The 20,866-nt window shown below is 38.6% G+C and overlaps 1 protein-coding gene across 9 annotated transcripts in view; it reads left to right on the top strand.

Moving 5' to 3' along the window:
• Window positions 1-20,866, top strand: part of TENM2 (teneurin transmembrane protein 2) — a 1,359,942-nt gene that overhangs the window by 1,037,017 nt on the left and 302,059 nt on the right. For all 9 annotated transcript variants that reach the window (XM_089656707.1, XM_089656704.1, XM_089656705.1 and 6 more), the window contains 2 exons: window positions 9,984-10,178; window positions 13,716-13,916. In XM_089656707.1, coding sequence (XP_089512833.1) covers window positions 9,984-10,178; window positions 13,716-13,916 — 396 coding nt within the window. The remainder of the gene's footprint in view (window positions 1-9,983; window positions 10,179-13,715; window positions 13,917-20,866) is intronic.

The raw sequence follows: 20,866 nt of genomic DNA, 5'->3' as shown, positions 1-20,866 counted from the left end.
AGATGAAAATCATATTGTCCAAGGATTAGCCCTTACTTTGACAGAATAGTTTCTGCAATATCACTAAATTAATAAAAAAACACATACAGAATACAAACAAAGGCAACAATAAAACAAAGTTGTTTTATATACCAAATGATCTAGAACTCAAACTTCCAAGTTACACCTGAGACCTGTGGTTAGAGTTTGTTCAGATGAACGGTGAGCTGCATCTTGTGGATGCAACAAATCCTTTTGTGCTCCTGTAAAAACTACATGCTATGAATGAATAAAACTGTATAGCTAGCCAATGTATCTAGCTCTTGCCACTGTTGTCAAGGAACCTTTATTAGCCATTGCTTTAGATCCTATACTTCTACAGGGTGCAAATTGCAAAATAAATGCACACATGGAGTAATGAGTGGAAAAATAAAACATAGCTTTTGATAATAGAAACCAAGCATATTTATTTCAGGTACTTATATAGCACTGTCAATTTATGTAGCGCATTACACACATATACATATATTGAACAATCAGTCCCTAACCTTCCAGAGGTGTACAATCTAAGGTCCCTAACTCACATTCATACATACACATATTAGGACCAATTTAGACAGGATCCAATTAACCTACCAGCATGTCTTTGGAGTGTGGGAGGAAACTGGAGCACCCAGAGGAAACCCACAGAAGCACAGGAAGAACATGCAAACTCCATGCAGGAGGTGCCATGGTCAGGAATCGAACCCATGACCCATTTACTGCAAGGCAGAAGTGCTAACCACTAAGCTACCGTGCCCATATAGAAATATATATTTTAATTTTCAATGCATTTTTTTATATGTGTGAATCTTCAGTATTATAAATCTTATTTTGACTTTGTCCCATGTATTTATTCTGAGTAATGTTTTGCCTCCCTGCCCCCCTATTTTTTCTCTGTCTGGATTGCTTTAAATTTTTGAGACTTTTTTGGAAGAATCACTCACTGAAATTCATAAAGAGTGCACACTCTTTAAAATACTATTGTGGACTTCCGGTTCCGGCGCCGGATGCTGTGACACGCGGGACCCGCGGCTCCCGGGATCCCGGCCATACAAAGCCTGCTGAATGCCTCAGGGTCCCCCGCTACTTAGCCTAAGGGTGCCCCTTACCTTCCGGCGGTGGCCCCAGCATGGAGCGGTACCTTCTGCCGGCACAGTCCGGCCATGAGTCGGCGGCTGGAGCGGAGGGATGCGGCTCTCCCCCTCCTGCAGCCAAGATGGCCGACACTGCATGTCACACAATGGACACAGGCACAGAACGGGATCGCATTGTGGGAACAGGTATGCCAGAGTCTCACATTAACCTCCTCACTGCCTCTTCACTCTCATCTGACACTGATTGCCTTAATGAGCAATATATCAAAATAGCTCAGGCAGTGTCCGCTATGTTGCTACCCAATATCACACAGGCTGTAGATAAAGCTGTCATAATGGGCATTGCACAGCTGAGAAAGGATTTGAGCGAACATTCTAAACGATTATCTGAGGCTGAACACCGCCTATCTGATTTAGAAGATGAAGTACATTCAATGCAAGCGGTTACTTCACAATCCAATTGTATACAGCAAAGTATTTTGGATAAAATTGATGATCTGGAAAATCGATCACGTAGGAATAATTTACGCATTGTGGGTCTTCCAGAATCTTTTACTGCAGGTTCTCTCCCCGACCTCTGCTCAGCACGGATCCCGGCCGCGTTAGGCCTATCCTCATCTTGTCAGGTGGAGAGAGCTCATCGCCTGGGGCCTCCGTCTACCGAACGCCGTATGCCACGTTCAGTGATTGTCCGCTATCTCAACTATGCTGACCGCGTGGCGATCCTCACCTCCTTTCGTAACTCACGCTCTCTGCAGATTGAGGGTCACAAATTACTACTATTTGCGGACTACTCGCAGGAAGTGTCGCGTAAACGGAAAGCATTTCAGCAAGTATGTGCCTCTCTTTACCAGAAAGGAATAAAGTTCACATTGGCGTATCCGGCCACGCTACGTTTCACTACACCATCTGGGGTCTCCAAATCCTTTGTTCATCCTGAAGAAGCTCTCCAATATCTCCAGGACCACCTAACCGACGGGGATCCGTCGACACAGCATGCGGGTGGAAATCGTGGTTCCAGAGATCAACGCAGTCCTCGTAAAGACCCACCTAAACGTCAACGCACCATTCCATCTTCCTCTAAACCTCGTCCGCCTTGAAGGCCTATGAGGCTATTAGTCTCTACATTAAAGCTTCAAGCTTTTTTTTTTGGTCCAATTGGTTCAGATGAGAAAGTATTTCTATTTTTTTTTTTTTTTTTTTTTTTTTTTTTTTTAACGGTATCTTTACTTATTTACTGGAATGCTCACGCATTCTAAAGTCTGAGCCTTTTCGGGTGTTCAGCACTAGTTATTTAAGCATTATTTGTTTGGCACAGTGTCTTAAAACGTTCACATGTTTCAATGTCATGTTCTATACATATGTATGCCTGAATTTTACTGCCTCATTCCTGCGTGTGCCTTGCTCCATGCATCGGCAGTGCTGCGGGGGGAGGGGTGCTGGAGCCGTTGTTGGGAATACGTTTGGGTGCTGGAGCCGTTTGTTGGGAATAGCCATATCAGATCACTCTCCAATTTCTATTACTATAAATTTTCTAGATCCTACACCTCATCCTAGGATATGGCGCTTCCCCTCATTTCTGGCGAATAATCAGGAGCTTTCCCGGCAGTTACAAGACACCTGGGTAGATTTCCAAACTACTAATGCGGCCCATATTTCCAATCCAAATCTATTTTGGGATGCGGGGAAGGCGGTACTACGTGGCAAAATTATTGCCTTTACGTCCGCTTATAAAAAAAGAATTCTGCATAACTTCACTGAGGCTAGCAACCTTCTTAGACTGACTCAAAGAAGGATGACGGACTCAAATACGCAGGAAAACAGGAAGGCTTGGGCAGATGCTAAAAACCAGTTCAACACTTGGGCGGCAGCTCAGGAAACACTTAATCATTCATTCCTTGACTTACAGTATCACAGGTTTGGTAACAAACCAGGCAAACTCCTGGCGCGCTTGTGTAGGAAGCCTTTTACCCCTACGCAATTCACCTCTCTAAAAGATTCTCAGGGGTCAGTTAAACAATCTCCGGAAGAGATTATTTCTATTCTGGAAAGTTTTTACGCAAATTTATATGGGCCGGATCCTATAGACCAGGCACGGGCACACTCATTTCTTGACACTGTTAATCTACCACAAATAGATCCAATAGCACTGCAATCTCTAAATGCCCCGATATCACAAGCGGATATTTGCTCAGCTATTAGTTCTCTAGCCAATGGTAAAGCCCCAGGCCCGGACGGGTACACCTCTGAATTTTACAAACTTATGGCTAAATCCCTCTCTCCTACTTTACAGTTGGTATATCAGTCTATCCAGGAGAGCGGGGTGTATCTCCCATCGGCCTCGCAAGCCCACATTAAACTAATAGCCAAAAAAGGTAAAGACCCTTCGGACCCTGGTTCTTATCGTCCGATTTCTCTCCTTAATCTGGATGCAAAGATCCTCTCCAAAATCATAGCTAACCGCTTGGCCAGTATCTTACCCTCTCTTATTCATCCTTCTCAAGCGGGTTTTATAAAGGGGCGATCGGCCACGTCAAATATCCGCAAAGTGCTCACAGTTCTACATCAGGCCAAAAATAACCCATTACAGGATCTAGCGATTATTTCCCTTGACGCTGAAAAAGCTTTTGACAATGTTAGTTTTCAATGGCTTCATTCAGTCCTCTCTAAATTTGGCTTTTCCGGTCCATTTACGCGTCTAATTCGGGCTATGTATTCCGCCCCCATGGCTCAGGTAGTTGCAGCGGGAAAAATATCAAACCCCATACCACTACATAAGGGTACAAGACAAGGCTGTCCACTGTCCCCCCTGCTTTTTAATTTAGCCTTAGAACCACTAGCCCGCTTCTTGTTGTTTCAGTCGCAACTTCATGGCATTCACATTGCCCAACAAGATCTTCGCCTAGCTTTATTTGCAGATGACATATTAATATTTACTTCCAACCCGACCCTAGACTTACCATATATTCAGTCCATTTTCGCAGATTTTCGGAGTTGCTCGGGTCTCCGAATTAATTTTGCGAAAAGTGAGGTTCTTCCTTTATATCACGCTAGACTTCCTGATTGGGCTGGTAAATCACTTTTCAGAATTAATACTAACCATATTACTTATCTAGGTATTAAAATTTGGAAATTAGCTTCGTCCCTTTATTCTCTTAACTACTCGCCAGTAATACAAAAAATCTTAGGGGAATTAGAAATGTGGAAAGAACTGCCGCTATCACTTATGGGTAGAGCCCACCTCTTCAAGATGACGAGTTTCCCGAAGCTTTTATATCCTCTTCAAACTATCCCTCTCCTACTCAAACATACGGATATAGTCAGGTTGAACAAAGCGATTTCCAGTTTCCTATGGAGGGGGCGCCGTCCGCGTATAGCTATATATAAGCTGTTTCTCCCTAGATGTGAGGGCGGTCTGGGCCTTCCCAACATTAGGCTTTATAATTTATCTTGCATGTTACGGGTATGTATAGATTGGATCTCCCGATCGTCCATGTTTTCCAATTACCAACTTGAAACTGCCATGGTGAGTCCGTTTGATCTGGCGGCCCTTTTACATTCTAATTCCAACTCACTTCCTCCACATCTCAAAAATAACCCACTCATACGAGATACACTATTCACATGGAGGGAGGTCAGACGTAGACTAGGAGTTTCTCCCTGGTTGTCTCGTTTTCTCCCTATTCACCACAATCCTTCCTTCTCTGTCGCTCAACATTATGCAGCCTATGAAATATGGTATAACCAGGGTCTTAGACTTGTGAGCCAACTGTATGACTCTGCATCAGGATCTCCCCTTCCGTTTCAACAGATTCTTAGCTCATTTGCTTTGCCTTCCCACCATTTTTTGTATATCTTGCAAGTTAGGAATTATGTGAATTCCATAGCGCAAAACAAGTCCATTCGTTTTTGCTCGACCATGATTGAAGTCCTTGTAAGGAATCAAAAATACAACATATCTAATATTTATGGTCAACTGTCTATGCACTACGCAAAACCGTTGGAATCCTATACTTCCATCAAATCGTGGATACGGGACTTTGACAATGCTTTCACAGCGGAGCAAATACTCACAGGTTTTAACACCACCTGTGCGTTCAATACGAACGAATTTTGGAGGGAGCAGCAATTCAAAATTATGCACCATGCCTATTTGCCTTGCTTATATTCACGAGCTGACTTAATGATCTCTAAATGCCCGCTCTGTGGTTCAAACAAGCCATCACTTCACCACAGGTTCTGGAAATGCCCATTGGTTTCTATCTTTTGGAACCAACTTTTGAACTTTGTGCTTTTCATCACTACTCTTCCGTTACCTAGAGATCCTCTGCTACTTCTTTTCGGCAACTTGGAAGTTTCAGTGTCTGCTGCCCCACACCGTCATCTTGCTCTGTTCAGAGCAGCCAAACCATGGCTATCCATTTGCTTGATGGCGGCGAGAAGGTCCATCTTGAAAAAATGGGTTTCCAACTGCCCGCCTACCATCTCGGATGTCAAAATGGAACTCAATTTCCTACTTCGAATGGATAGGCTCAGCATGCATATCGCTCCTTCCACATCAGGAGAGGAAAGGTTCAACCGCAAGTGGGGTCAATATATCTCAAGAATACTCCCTACCTTGGAGCCCCAGCACCCCTCTCACGGACTTTTAAACTAGTCATAAGATAGTTTATTGGATATTTCTGATACATTGAGTTATTGTTTAGGGGGACATTTGAAGGCTAATTTATTTATTAGTGCTGTGTTTTTCTTAGAAAATTCTTTTGCTATTCCTACGATCTACTCTCCATCCACTTTGGCGCTCTGGCCTTTTACTTTCTCTCTCCTCTCCTTGTTGACTCTTTGGGATGTGTTCCCCTACTAGCTCACCTTCATACATACTGCTGCGCTGATTCCCAATATACCATACTATTCTAATACTCTATCATCTTATTATCCTTTTATCCTAATTTCTATATCTTGGTATGTTTTTCTGGTTTTCTGGCCTCAGACTTCTGGCACATAACCTCTTGTTCTCCATTCCTCCCTCTTTCCTTCCCTGTAGGCTTATTCTTTCTATGCTGGCTCTTTCAGTCTCTTGCTCCTATTTTCCTTCTGCTATATTTCTACCTTCTGTTCTCATTTTTCTTTCACTCCTTAATCTTATGCACAATGACCTTCCTCTTGGTCGTTATGACAAATGGTCAACATTGCGCACATCGCTTATCCTATTTGCTCATACCTACGAATATATATGCGTGATATATATATGTGTATATATATATATATGTATATTTCTTTAAATCCTGCATATTCACCCTCAAGTCCTTGTACCCTGATTCTTTACACGATGTCTATTTTCTCTTAAGAAACTTTTAGCTCTACAAATTTCTCTACTCTTTCTTTGTCTCTTTCGGGGCTTTTGCAACATGTTTATGAGTAAAATTGTCATCCTGGAATCTATTCACCTGATTTGGCATGTTGCCACGCTATGACTACTGACAAACTTCATCGTTGGTTAATGTGTGTGTACAATAAAACCCAATAAAGTTTCTTTTAAAAAAAAAAAAATACTATTGTGTATCAATGCCACAAGTGACAGTGTTTGAAAAAGATTCATGTACTGATTAATGCAGAGTCATGCTACATGTATATTAATTTGTCACAGGAGGCAGCCAGCACTGAGGATCAGCATTATTGAGCTCCCTGCTTGGACGTGCACCAGCCACACAGACAGATGTATCGGCCAAGAAGGTTTTGGGGTAGGCAGAGCATAATGGGGCACCCTAAGAGAGTAGTTATCCATCAGGTCTACCTTCCTTTTGATTAGCAGCACAAGACAGTGGGTGGATTTGATATCCACTAGACAGTCCAATAGTGGCTTTGGAATCTGCTCACTGCCTTCTGCTGTCAATCATAAGGCAAACTGACATGATAGGTAACTAGTTTCTCAGAATCCTCATTAGGGTCCACCCACTGTCCAAGTTCACCAGTTGCTAGGACACTGGCAGCCTAAATCTTAACAACCAGAAAAGTAGCCTGCGTCATAGCAGCCAATGAAGAATATTTGCATACAATAATAAAGTTAACACTCAATAGCCCCACTTCCTCCTGATAAATCTTGCCTGTCTGTTTACAGTTATTCTTGATTACCTTTGGTTTCATTATATTTGAACTGGCGGTAATTCTTTTTGAATTTCACATCACAGTCAAGGTGACAAAATGTGAACGTGAATTAACTGAGCCTTTCTTATGTGTCAGAACTGGAAACAAAACTATCGCAAAGCATTTATGAATTAGGTGCAGGACTTTTCAACGAGTCCGTGCCACCAGAAAGGAGTCTCAAATGCTTTATTTAATAATTTTATAGTTAGTGTTATGAAAATGTTGATGGATCAGAACAACTTGCAAATCCACCGCACATACTGTACTTTAAAGTGGTAGTGGTTATCCAAACCAGATGTGTTTTTTGGTCATATCATTGCCACACAGGGTTTACATTTCTAGCAAATCAAGTCCTGATAGTCCCTGTTAGATGTCCTCATGAAACTAGTCAGGGAGAATAACCATCTGTATTGCCTTTATATGCATTTAATGGAAGGATAAAGAGTTTGCTTGCTTACTTAGGCAGGCCATACACTATACAATTTTCTTGAGATTTATGCTTTAGATTTACCAAAAACCATATAATATGAGGTCAAACCTAAACAACACTTTCAGTTGTATCCAATTAGGTAGGCCCTTGCACTACATAGTTGAAGGTAAATCTAAAGGAAATTGGGCAGAAATTGGACATAATTGTATAGTATATGGCCAGCCTTAGAGAGATTGTCCTCCAATTAATTTAGTTCTATCTAAGGGGGTGATTTACTAAAACTGGAAAACTCAGAATCTGGTGTAGCTGTGCATGGTAGCCAATCAGCTACTAATTTCAGTTTGTTCAATTAAGCTTTGACAAAAAGATGATTGGTTCCTATGCAGAGCTGCACTAGATTTTACACGCTCCAGTTTTATTAAATCTCCCCCAATGTGCTTATATGATTACACAAAGGATTTCTTGTATCTGTTGATATTTAACAATAATGAATAAGCAGTGTTACTTTGGCAAAAAGACAGAGCAGAAACTCTTAATTTAACTCCTCAGGACCTGGAAATTTGCTTGAAAAAAAATGCATTACATGCTTTTCTGCAGCGTTTGCACTGAAGTCTCTAAAAGCAAAAACTCAGCTTTTTGTGTTCAAGAAAGTCCCTGATCCTTTTCAAAAAACGCATCGGTGAAACCGCGGAGATGTGAACGTGTTCCATAGAAAATCATCATGTTAAATGGACTGTAGTGCATTTCTGCAAAACGCTGTGGAAAATGCTTAGGTGTGAACCTAGACTAAATAATGACAGTTATGTTTTATAAGCATAAACATTTGTAATACGCTAATTAACTTTTTATTTTCATGTGGTAATAAATGTTCATTTTTTGTTTTAATGAAAGTAAAACATGTCTTAAGTATTGTCTGTGCTCCTAAAGGTAAGGAAGACTAGCAACTTTATAGCACCAATTTGTAGCTAGCTAGAGTATATGTAGACTATATTGTTCATTTAGGCAGCTAAAAATCACTCATGGGTCATGATCATCAGCAACTTAATTTATTAACATGAGTAACTGCTAACGATGGCAATTCTGTCACTATTTCTGAACGCTCCAAAAATTGAGCTGAAAGTCGCTTGGAATTTCAGTGAAGCAAACCTTTAACTGACTTCAATTCATGTTTTTCCTAACAAGAAAAACACTAAGGAGAGTGATTCTGTATCTGCTACGAATTGTTGCGACAAAATTAAAATTGTCAGTGTGACAATGGTTAGTAGGTCTCTTTTACACCATCTTAAAGTGGGGATGTATTGAGGTATGGCTGGGAATCTGTTGCTCACCCATTCTTTTTCCACAGCTGTGAAATGCACATTTGAGTGTCATACATTTGTGAAAAAATACAGTTAGAATGGAAAACTGCTGAGCCTTATCTGTTTTGAGAACCAGCTGTCCTTTGCAATTGTCAAAAATACAGTGTATAGTGAACCTAACATACCTGTAATATATATATATATATATATATATATGTGTGTGTGTGTGTATTTTTATTTTTCTATCACCTGCAACTTGCTGCATTAGTTGAATAATAAAAGTTATTTTTTTTAAGAAATTTTCCTCTATCAGTTGTGAGGCTCCATTCACACCAATGTGTTTTTTACTGCTTCTTGCAAAAACGCACTACAGTATATTTAACATCGTTTCCTAATATGTTCACATATATGCTTTTTCTGCTGCATTTTTGGAAAGGATCAGAAACTATTTTAAAAGCAAAAAGCAGCATTTTTTCTACAATAGAGTTCAATGGAGAAGCTGCTGAAATGCATTTTAAGTTTTGAATTTTTATTCTGCCCAGTAACAAAAAAAATCCACTTAAAAAAAAAAAAAAAGAGCTGAACAAAATGCAAAATGAGGTAAGAACTCATCAAAAACATGTCAAAAAGACTTCTAGACTAACGCAAAATGAACTGCAAAAGGCACTCTAAAATGGAAAAAAAGCAAACTGCATTGGTGTGAATGGGGCCTTAGTTTTTCATCTTTTATTTATTTTGGTTGTAGAACATATTACATTTTATACAAACTTTCACCTATTCACTCATGTTTGTCATTCACAAAGATTTTCTGTATCTCTGTAATACAGGCTGGTACCACTGCCAAGATCAGTATTGAATTTTATATCACACAAATTAAATATATTTTTAAATGGTTACAAAGCAATGAAAGTAATCAATAACCACAGTTGTTTATTTTTTATTGCTAATCCTGAGTGAGCATTATGGATTAAAAACTATGCATGTCTTATGTTTCAGCGGCATGTCCAGTTCTGTGCAGTGGTAATGGACAGTACTCCAAAGGTACCTGCATATGCTACAGTGGCTGGAAAGGAGCTGAGTGTGATGTGCCAAGTAGCCAGTGCATAGACCCTACATGTAATGGACATGGCTCTTGTATTGAAGGAAACTGTGTGTGCTCAGCTGGGTTCAAGGGAGACAACTGTGAAGAAGGTACATAACTTTCTAAAGCTGCTTGTGTACTATTGGGTGCTATTGATAATACAAATAGTTTTAATAAATGGGGACCAATAGTTTTAATTAGCTGTAAAGTACAATTATTTTGTGTAATAATTTCATAATATAGGACAGTGGCCTTGATTTTAGCCAAGAAATTATATACTATAACATTTTGGAATGATTTTACATCATTACATGATAATTTAGAAGCATTGGCAACCCTGATTTACTGATGTATAATAAAGTTTATTTAGCATGTCAGAGTAATAATTAATTTACCATTAGATAAAATACTGGGGTTTATTTACTAAAGCTGGAGAGTGCAAAATCAGGTGTACTTCTGCATAGAAACCATTCAGCTTCCAGGTTTTATTGCCAAAGCTTGATTGAACAAGCTGAGGTTAAAAACTGATTGACAGCTGCACCTGATTCTGAGTGAACCAATTTTAGTAAACTTACCCCATAGTGCCTTAATGTAAACTTAACCTGTCCTAAAATGTTTCTATGGTGACAACAGCAAAGGAATCTTGTATTGCCTGCAAATACCATGTACCTAGTGGACAAAATAGCACTGGACCCATAGAGTGATTTCAATATTTTGTAATCTTAAAGTATTGATATTGATGTAAATGATCTGGCTCCTGGACAGGCAGCTTTTACACCCAAGAAGATCTCCACAGTCTCCTTGTCCTGTGCCACACCAGGGCACTGGTTAAGTCAGGGGGGGGGCAATATTAAGTCAGGGAGGCAATATTAATATTGGATGGATATGGAGATGTCCTTTGTTTTTCCTAGCCCTAATTAAGGGGGTGCTTTAGGACCCCTGAAATGCATTGGACACTTGGTCAATTTCAATCAGAGTATAAATGAGACCTTTTATCTGATATTGAGCCCCTTCTGCCACTAAGCTGACTCAAAACAAAAATCTTCAGTGGATAAAAACTCTGACAATTAACCATTGGGTGTTGTTATTCTTACTCATAAAAACAATAAAAAAAACGATTTAACATAAGCAGTTTAAGGTCCTAAACACTATAGCAATTACGGTGACTATAGTACAGTAAATACTGTACAATAACAAATATGATACAAACATGGTCCACATTAAGATCAAAGTATTTCCAATGATTTTGTCTTTTAAAATACAAAAAATAGTAAATACTAATAGTTCCAAATATATATATATATATATATATATATATACACACATACAATAAAATTATATACACATGAATTAGTCGACACACTTGAAATCAGTTGTTGTAGCAAAGAGAAACATTGAAAAAAAAGAAATCTATAAGAAGATGTGTAACAATTGTTACACATTTTAAAAAGTGGAAAACAAAATGCCAAGGCACATAAAAAAAAAATGCAAAGTATAATTTTTAGTAGCGTCTACAAATGAATAAGAAAGTTATATACCAGTAAGAATTATTTTTCTTAAATGATAAAACATTGTCTTTTATCTGGTTTAAAAAGAAAACTGCACCAATACATGGTAAGACAGTAAAGAAAAGAAAATATATAAATATAATAATTAGCATAATATAATATAATACCACAATAATATAATAAATACTGTATAACAATATAATACATATAGTACAAAATATTAAGGAAAATTGAGGTAAAACAATGCATCTACTGTATAAGTACAGGATTAAACAAATACATAAATATGAATACATCTGTGCAGGAGCCACTTTGCAATATGCATACACTCGCTCTGAGTTTCATGCTAGTGGATGCATTGCTCAGAAAATATAGAAGAAGTAATAGCAGCAATAGAGTATTAGAATGAGTACATGAAATGCAGGCACATATCAGTCATTGTAAATGCACTGTAACCATCTTCAAAATACTACATATTTTATTGTACTGTATGATACTGTATATCATGGCTGCTTATAAAGTATGTGAAATAGCCAGTACAATGAAAGCCAGTACAAAGGCCACTGATTCTGGCTCTAGCTATTTTATAACAAAACCACCATTCCAATTGTAAGCATGCATCCTGCACATAACCCTTAACCCAACTATAATAGAAGATTATATCAATGCCTAATTTTCCTTTCACATCTATTTGCAATGGCCATTTTAGTGTAACTAAACAAGAACAACACAGTTTCCCATGTTACTATAAAATGATGTAGTTTACAATATTGATTACTCTTCCAAAAATAATGGAACCATGTCATTCATATGCCCTTATCAAAGTACAGAATGCAATTGAGAACTCTGAGTCAGCAGTATTTTTTATTCAAGTTAAGCTTTTTAGTTGGGATATTCATCATAGCTATGTCATCCAAACAATTCACCTGAAATGGAAGTGGCATAGAAATCAATAGGATCCATATTTTCTGCCGCATAAACACTGTTGCTCTATTAACAAATTTGCAAAGGAAAATGAAATGGAACATTCGTCAGATTTTACACTTTGTTGCGATGAGGGCATAAGTGAAATTGACAAATTAGGTTAACTTAGTGCTAGTGTATTTGCTCGTCTCATGGCCAAGTCATTTTTCAATGACATTTAACTTTATAAATGCAATTCATGGTTTATTAGAAGCATATAATGCATACTGCACACAGACCTACTTTCAACCTAGCCCTTTCTTCTTTTTTTATTTTTTTCTCCTCCTTTGGATAAAAGTTACACTCCCTTTAGGACCTGTTTATAAATCATATAACTAAATGAGCTTTAATGGTTAAACTTTCAGTCTAGACTGTTTTCTTTCTGACTGTAATATGATGTACTACTGCTCCTTTTTTTCTCCTTGTCCATACCACTTAAACATATTTATTTTATCACTTTAGATTTTGGTTGATAGTATTATAAAAATTGAAAGCTGTGTGACAAAGTTGTCCAACCCTAATAGTTCCAGACATAAAATTTAATTTTGTAATAAAACAGGTCTCATGAAGTAGGTTCATAAAAATGTCATCTGGTGCAAAAATCTGGTGCAGCTCTGCATAGAAACCATTCTACATTCAGGTTTTATTGCCAAAGCCTAAATGAACAAGCTGAAGTTAGAAGCTGATTGGCTGCCATGCACAGCTGAACAGATTCAGAGTGCACCAATTTTAGTAAATCCACCCCTATATGTCAAACTGTGTTCATTCAATGTGTCCAAACACGTGCAAAGGACATTTCTGTTTTTAAAAATGTCCCTATGAATAGTTAGGTACACACTAAACACAGGTAACTTTATTAAGTAAATCAACCCCCATGTCTAATTTGCAATTAAAACGTACCATACAAGCTAAAAAAAAACCTCTAGGATCGTATATCTATAATATATAATAGGACTCTAAACATTTCATATTACGTCACCAGTTTACCAGTATGTTTGAAAATGCTATAAGTTGCTAAGTCATTGTATAATACAGATACCATGACTCTTTAATTTTGGATAACTACAGGTTTAGGTTCTGTGTTCAACTGAAGTAGTAAATTAAAAAACAAAAACATAATATATACAGTATGGTTTGTGTAAGAGATTTAATTTTTGTGTGTGTCTACAATTATAGTTGACTGCATAGACCCAACATGTTCCAACCATGGAGTCTGTGTGAACAAGGAATGTCTCTGCAGTCCTGGATGGGGAGGCCAGAACTGTGAACTTCCAAGAACTCAGTGTCCAGATCAATGTAGTGGACATGGCACTTACCTCACTGACACAGGTCTGTGTAGCTGTGATCCTAACTGGATGGGTCCCGATTGCTCTGTTGGTAAGAAAAAGTACTTTTTGCTTTCATGTTTATATTCAGCTTTTTCATGAATGCGTCAATAGTTAACTTTGAAGCCAATGATGTTAGCAAAGCATGCCACATGAATGCCTTCCTTGTGCAGTGATTAGTAAACTTTAACTTTGGGTAATTTACATGAACCATATAAGAAAACATTTTTAAATATTTGTGTCCTTTAAATGATAAAGCTTACCATAATTTTGGGAATAACTAAGGAGATCTAAAATATGCAATGTCTAACCCTATGAAGTACACTTCAGAGAGCAATCATTCATTATATTAAAGCAAAGAGGGCAGATGCCAATGTATGAGAAGAACTTGAGGTTGTTTTACTAAAGGAGTAAAAGCTGTTCACTTAGCCAAGGTAATGTTAGTAATCAGGGGGAACATGTTTTTTTCCCTCACACATGATAGAGTATTCAAATATGATTCACTTCAGTTGCCACAATTTAACATCTTTTTTGCTAAGTGGACATTCAGTTTATTGCACACACAGCCTTTAGAGCATGTGTCAACTTCCCAACAGGTTCAGATACCTTAGGACCAGGGGCGGACTGACAACTCATGGGGCCCCCGGGCAATAGGGGATCATGGGGCACTGTGTCCTTGCCCAAACTCAAAAAAGCCTATGAAAAAGGTACCAGGGGCATCTCATGACCCCCCCCCCCCGGGCCCTCGGCCAGTGCCTGAGTTTCCAAATGGTCAGTTTGCCCCTGGTTCTGACAGAAAGAGACAGGAAATAAATCTGCTGCATCCAATGTCACCCAATGACACCAATGTACCCTAATGACACCAATTCCCCATACCTCATCAGGCACAAGTGTCCCCCTCCCCCATCACAAAACTTTAGTGCCCCTTTCCCCTCCACAGAACATCAGTGATTCCCTATCTCTTCACAGAACATCAGTGCCCTCATAAACTTCACAAACACCAATGCCCCCTTCTCCCCTCTCAGGGCACTATTTATTCACTTTCTCCCCATTGGAGCCTCTTTCCTTTCACTGACCATGAGCTCAAGACACTTTTTTCCCCGCTGACCACTGATGCCAGCAATGTTTCCTCCTGCTGGCAACCATTCTTCAGTCAGTTTTTACTCACACTGACCATTGATGCTATTTTTTTTCTCCCACTGATCACCAGTGCTGGCCATTTTTTACCCTTGACCTCTAATACCAATAATATTTTCCTCTTCTGGCCAGAGATAATGGCAATTGTTTCCCTCCAACTGGCTACTAGAGATGTGCTTTGGTGGCTTTGAGTCCAGTCTGACTTCATGCTAAACTGAACCTTTTCACAGTTTAGTGAACAGCTGAACAAAATGGCCACATTCGGTCAATTTGCCTCCCTGATGCCCAGATAGCTTTACTGCTGCAAAATGACAGATAAAGGGCGCACCGACCTAGTGCATTATCGTTTAAAATATTTATTGAAGAAACAAAGTAAGTATCATACTCACAATAGACATAAAAACCTGGGCATGTCAAACTGAACAAGATGTATGATCCAAACAACATCTGAGTCCATAAGATGGAACCCTGGATGACCAACTGGCTAACGCATTTTGAGGACACAACCTCTTCCTCAGAGCCCGATGCATTATCCAGTTGGTCATCCAGGGTTCCATCTTATGGACTCAGATATTGTTTGGATCATACATCTTGTTCAGTTTGACATGCCTGTGTTTTTATGTCTATTGTGAATATGATACTTACTTTGCTTCTTCAATAAATATTTTAAACGATAATGCACTAGGTCGGTGCGCCCTTTTTCTATTTCTCCATTTGCATCCAGTGTATTTGGACCACCCTGGGCTGTTGAGGGCAGCAAGCAGTGCATATTCCAGAAAATTCCAGAACATCCCTATTGGGTCTACTGAGTCTTTTCCTAGCGCAGGAGAAAAGTGTTTGTTGTGCAAAATGACAGATACCTGACTGGTTGGTGCTGGTAAAAAAAAATTGCTGGGGATCCTGGGTGATGTCATTGACCAAATATGTGTGCCAATTCATCATGGCAGTGGGTCAACATGGTTGGGCAGTGGATCATCTTGACTGACCAGTATCTACATCGCTTGATGTTGGATTCAAATTAGGGGGCATTATTTATTTACTTATTTTCAACTAAGGAAATTTGTCACACTGTGGGTGTTTTAATATACTTCTAACTTTTTAGTGGAATGAATAAAGGGGGCACATATATTTGGGACCCATATTTTAAAGGGTCCTTACAGATTCTAATGACCCCTAAACCCTAACATCTTGTGGACTAGTTAATGTATTGTATTAGTTTTTATTGTTCACTTAAAAAAAGGAGAAGAAAACATATGGGTTTCCCTTTAAATTTTTACCAGACTCTTATCCAGGTATGCAGCCTGGGTATCCAGGAAAGGGAGGTCGTGCTTTCAACATTAGGAGGGTACTTTGCTAGAAGGAGTGGTAAAGCTTCCCTACCTGCAAGGCACTATCCCTCAATGTTTAGGGAACAAGGGTCTCATCCCCACATTCTGCCATCAAAAAGGACTGGGGTTATCAGAATCTAGAAGCCCCCTTTATAATAAGGGAACCCTCAGATATTCATCCCCCTAGGGGAATGCAAAGAAGGTACATTATTAGCCCTAATTAAGGATTCCCAAAAATGTGAAATGGAAATAAAACTACACCTTGAAGTCCTTTTCCAGGTCCTTTTCCAGGTATCACTACCAAACACTGGATTCAACTAATTCAGTGATCTCCACTTACTTCTGGGTCCCGTGCTCAGGCACTATTCAGAGAATGCTTCATTGACAGCCCAACCTCTCCACTTCATTCAATCAATTAGATCAGGCTTTGGACTCATTCATTAAATGCAAAGCAAGTCCTTTAAAAAAGCAAACCATGTTTCCTGATGTAAATCCAACATCAATCACTTCATCCAGTGATAGAGATCATCATCAATTATAATGACAACCCACCGTTCAATTGTGTTGACCTTCTGTCACGATGACTGCCAGCATGATGATGCTGACCCTTGGCACTCCTGCCACCAAATGTCAGATCAATAGCTGGCTGCTGTATACAAACTGGCTGGATATCCTGGGTGATATCAAATACCAAATTTGTCAGTGATGTCACCCATGATCTTTGGCTGGATTGTTTAGAAGCAACAGATGGACAATAGCATGCCATTTAGTGGCAATAGCACTACTGCTGCAAAAGAACAGATCCATGTTTGCTTCAGTTTGTATTCAAACAAGGGATCTATCATATAGCATCACTAGCACTACCGCTGTATTACCATCATGCTAGCAGTAGTACAGCAGTGGTACTATCATTGTTAAATGACAGATCGCTATGCTGGTTTTTTTACAGATAGCAACTGTCTGGGGATCTGTCTTTTTACATTGGTAATGACCAAGTATAGTCATACCCATATTTGGTGCTTGATGTCACCCTGGATCCCCAATCAGGTCATTTACAGTTGGTCAGTGTGATTGACAAGGATATACATCACTGGATGACATGATTGATGTTGGATTTACATCACAATTTATTTTTAAGGCCTTTTCATGATGCAGGTGTGATTTTTTTGGGGAATGGGTGACAAAGGGTTATAATGAGCTCAATACCCATTCCCATTGGGGGCAAATAGCTGAGGTTCCTCTTATTATAAAGGGGATTCCAGATCCAGATTCTCAGAAGTTACTACCTGCAACTCCCCCCCAACACCATTTTGGTGACCATTAACATGGGGACAAGGTGTTTGCAAGGGGGGACACTTTGCTCCCCTTGCAAGGCTTCCTCCCAAAGATGAATGGGGAAATCACTATCCCCTTTCACTGCCTTTCATTCAATATGCATGGCTGAATAAGGGTCTGGTATAAATTTTAAAGGGCCCTATTCTTTTTTTTTTGTTCTACCTAAAATTCAAACCAGTCCCTTAGCCAGGCATAAAGCCTACAGTAGGTAGCCAAGAAAGGAGATGCAGCATAAATGTGCCTCCCCTTCCTGAATCATCCCATGCCCAGCTATGTTTCCATACTATCCAGCAATGTTTCCAATCCATCCTGATTACCCTGTGGCTCAAAAATGCTTCCCTGACACTTCTCCTGTTGCAAATGATAGATTCTTGTCAGGAATTGTTTAAAGAAAAGCCATTTAGTGATCTGCCATGTATCACTTCTGCTTCTACATGACAGATCTCAAATGCTGGTTGTAAACAAACCAGTTACTTTTAAAGAGTTAAATCATATTGAGTTAAATCATATTGCTCAGTGCCCAGCAACCTATGCCCTTTTTTAACAAAAGCTTGTGAATAAGGCTTAAAAAGGGCACAAAAATCACCAGATTGACTTCCAGAGACTTTAGTGGGTTTGTTGCTGTGTTAGGGGTTCACAAATTTCCTGCAAGGTTGGAATATTGCCCAGTGAACCGCACATTGCCCTGTTCACTCATTCCTACTAGCCACAGAAGAAGGACATTTTTTCCTCCTGCAGGCCAACACACTCTATACATTATGTTGCACACAACAAAGTGTTTGCCACTATACATTATATACTCCCGATCATAGTATTTATAGTCTCAAGAGTTGCTGGTTGATAAGTAGTTTCAGACTATTTTAATGATGTACTTCTTTAAGTTAGGCTCAGACAAAGTGCTAGATTTCTGTCTATATTCTGATTTGCTTTGTAAAAATGATATTTAGGTTTGTGTGTGTCTTTGAAGCTCCCACTTGTAGTGCAATAGTTAAGGGTTAGACTTTAACTATGTCCCTTTAGGCCACACTCAATGTAGCCATACCAATTTTCCACTGCAGCGCACTCCATGTGCCTCATGTTTTTTCCTTTTCTGGTTGTCCTTCCTTTCTCAGCTTTTGATGTTGGGAGGTATGTATTTATGCAGTTTTGCAACAAATTAACATTTTCAAATGAACACAGATTGAAAGGTCACTGACAAAGTCACTTACTCCTTTAGTGAATAAACCATACTGTGTGAGTTCTAAAGTATATATAAATCTGGGAAGAAAAAATCATTATACTGTATTGCAGCTTTCCAGTCCTTATAACTGGTGGTCGCTTGAATTTTTTATTTTTCAGTTTAATTACATTTTATCAAGTACCTGTTGATCATGCTAGAATTTGAGTGTCCTTGTAACTTACTGTGCTCTGAACTGAAATCTCAAAAAATGTTATGCTCCTTTCTGCTATCTTTTGTTAACAAATAAACAACTCTGTATTTTTGAATGGAAAGGAGGAGATGGGGGAATGTTTACTGTCCAAATCAGGAGAGTAGCCTAAGGTAACAATGCTGCTCCTCCATAGGTGCAGTGCAGTATGTAATAGTTGTCATCCTTGGACAGGAAGTGTGTAACTGTCAAGAACCCCATGTTAAAACAAACAAAAAAGCCTGAAAAAGAAAACTGTCATAGTCAAAATATATTACAATTTCCTTTAGGATTTAGATATGCTTTAATTTTATTAACCATAACAACAAGTGGATTATTTTATTCAGCATGCAATCCTTAATTTGCCAGTTTATCTGCAGCCTGACAAAAAAAAGAACTAGTCTTTTAATAACCAAGCCATATAAAGAGGTATTACATGGGTGAAAAATTGGTGCTTATTTTACAAGAATATTTCACAGGATACACAGATTTCATAGTAATTAGACAAACTGACTGAATGATGCTTACAGTAGAATTAAAAGTTGATCTGATGTATACAGTAAAATTAGATATTTTGGAAATACATGCAATTTTCCTTTTCATGTATACTGACTGTTGGAGGTTACGTTTGTGTTCTGTCTTTGAAACACTATATTATTTTGTCTACCATCTTGCAAAAATGTCCATCTTTGGATTTGTAATTATATATACAGTGTACACAAATTATATCTATTCACAGTTTAGTAAAAATATGCATCTTTTTGAAACATATCTTTAGGTTTAGGAAAAGCAGTCAAGACAAATAGCTTCAACCCCTAATGGCCATAATTATAAAGAATAATTCATTTTTTATATTATAAAACAAAGCATCTTGTTAATTAATGTAGGTACGTACTTAATGAAGAAATTTTTTATCCAATGATTTACTGGCAATATCATTACACAGGTCGGCGAGTAAAAAGCTGTTTGATTATTTTCATCTCATTTCCATGTATTTTGGTGTGCTGAAAACAAATAAAATATTGAAAAAACTCTTAGACGTCATGATTTGCCACAAAATGCAAAATTGTCTTCAAATTTATCAAATATTTTTAATTTTTGGTCATTTTTTATATTATGGGTTTTTAACCAAATTTAAAGTCTAAATTACTATTAATTAATTCACATAAGTGCATTTAAGATATAAAAAAACAAAAAAACTTAAAGGGGTTGTCCGAGTTATATAAAACAAAATATAGCACTGTAAATCTGATGGTCAGCAATATATACATAAGCTAAGCAAGTTTTAGGGGAAAAAATTATATTTCCTCATTTCCTTAGTTCTCTTCTGGCCCTTTGTTATTTTCAGGTAAACAATCTCTGCCGCTCCCCCCCCCTGCAAAGGGGGTGAATACAAGTGCTGCTCTGAGTGACATGTCTGACTACTGGGATACTCAGCAGCATGTTGTATGTGTAAGCCTCAACTCTGAGCCTGTGCTTCTAATGGTAGAAGGGGTTAATCTTTCCTGAAGAATCCAGTGGGTGGGATACCAAAACACCCTTGTTTTCTGTGTCTATGGGACAGTCGAGACCAACAAAATCACTGGACCAAGAAGAGTTGGCAGCCGAGGTTGCTAATAGTCGGTGAAAAAAATGTCCTCCGAGAAACTTTGGTACCTTCCCATAAAGGTCTTCTACCACCTCTCCACATAAAATTGGGATTGATGAAGCAATTCGTAAAATCACTTCCAAGAGATGGGGAATGCTTCAAATACTTGGTCACCAAGTTTTCAGGCCTGTCAGAGGCAAACTTGAAG

The sequence above is a fragment of the Staurois parvus genome, unplaced genomic scaffold, assembly GCF_062004578.1.
Source record: "Staurois parvus isolate SC_StPar_1 unplaced genomic scaffold, SC_StPar_1.0 ptg000930l, whole genome shotgun sequence".
Lineage (NCBI taxonomy): Eukaryota > Metazoa > Chordata > Amphibia > Anura > Ranidae > Staurois > Staurois parvus.
Note: the sequence above shows the minus strand (reverse complement) of the source record. Positions and strands in the feature narration are given on the sequence as shown.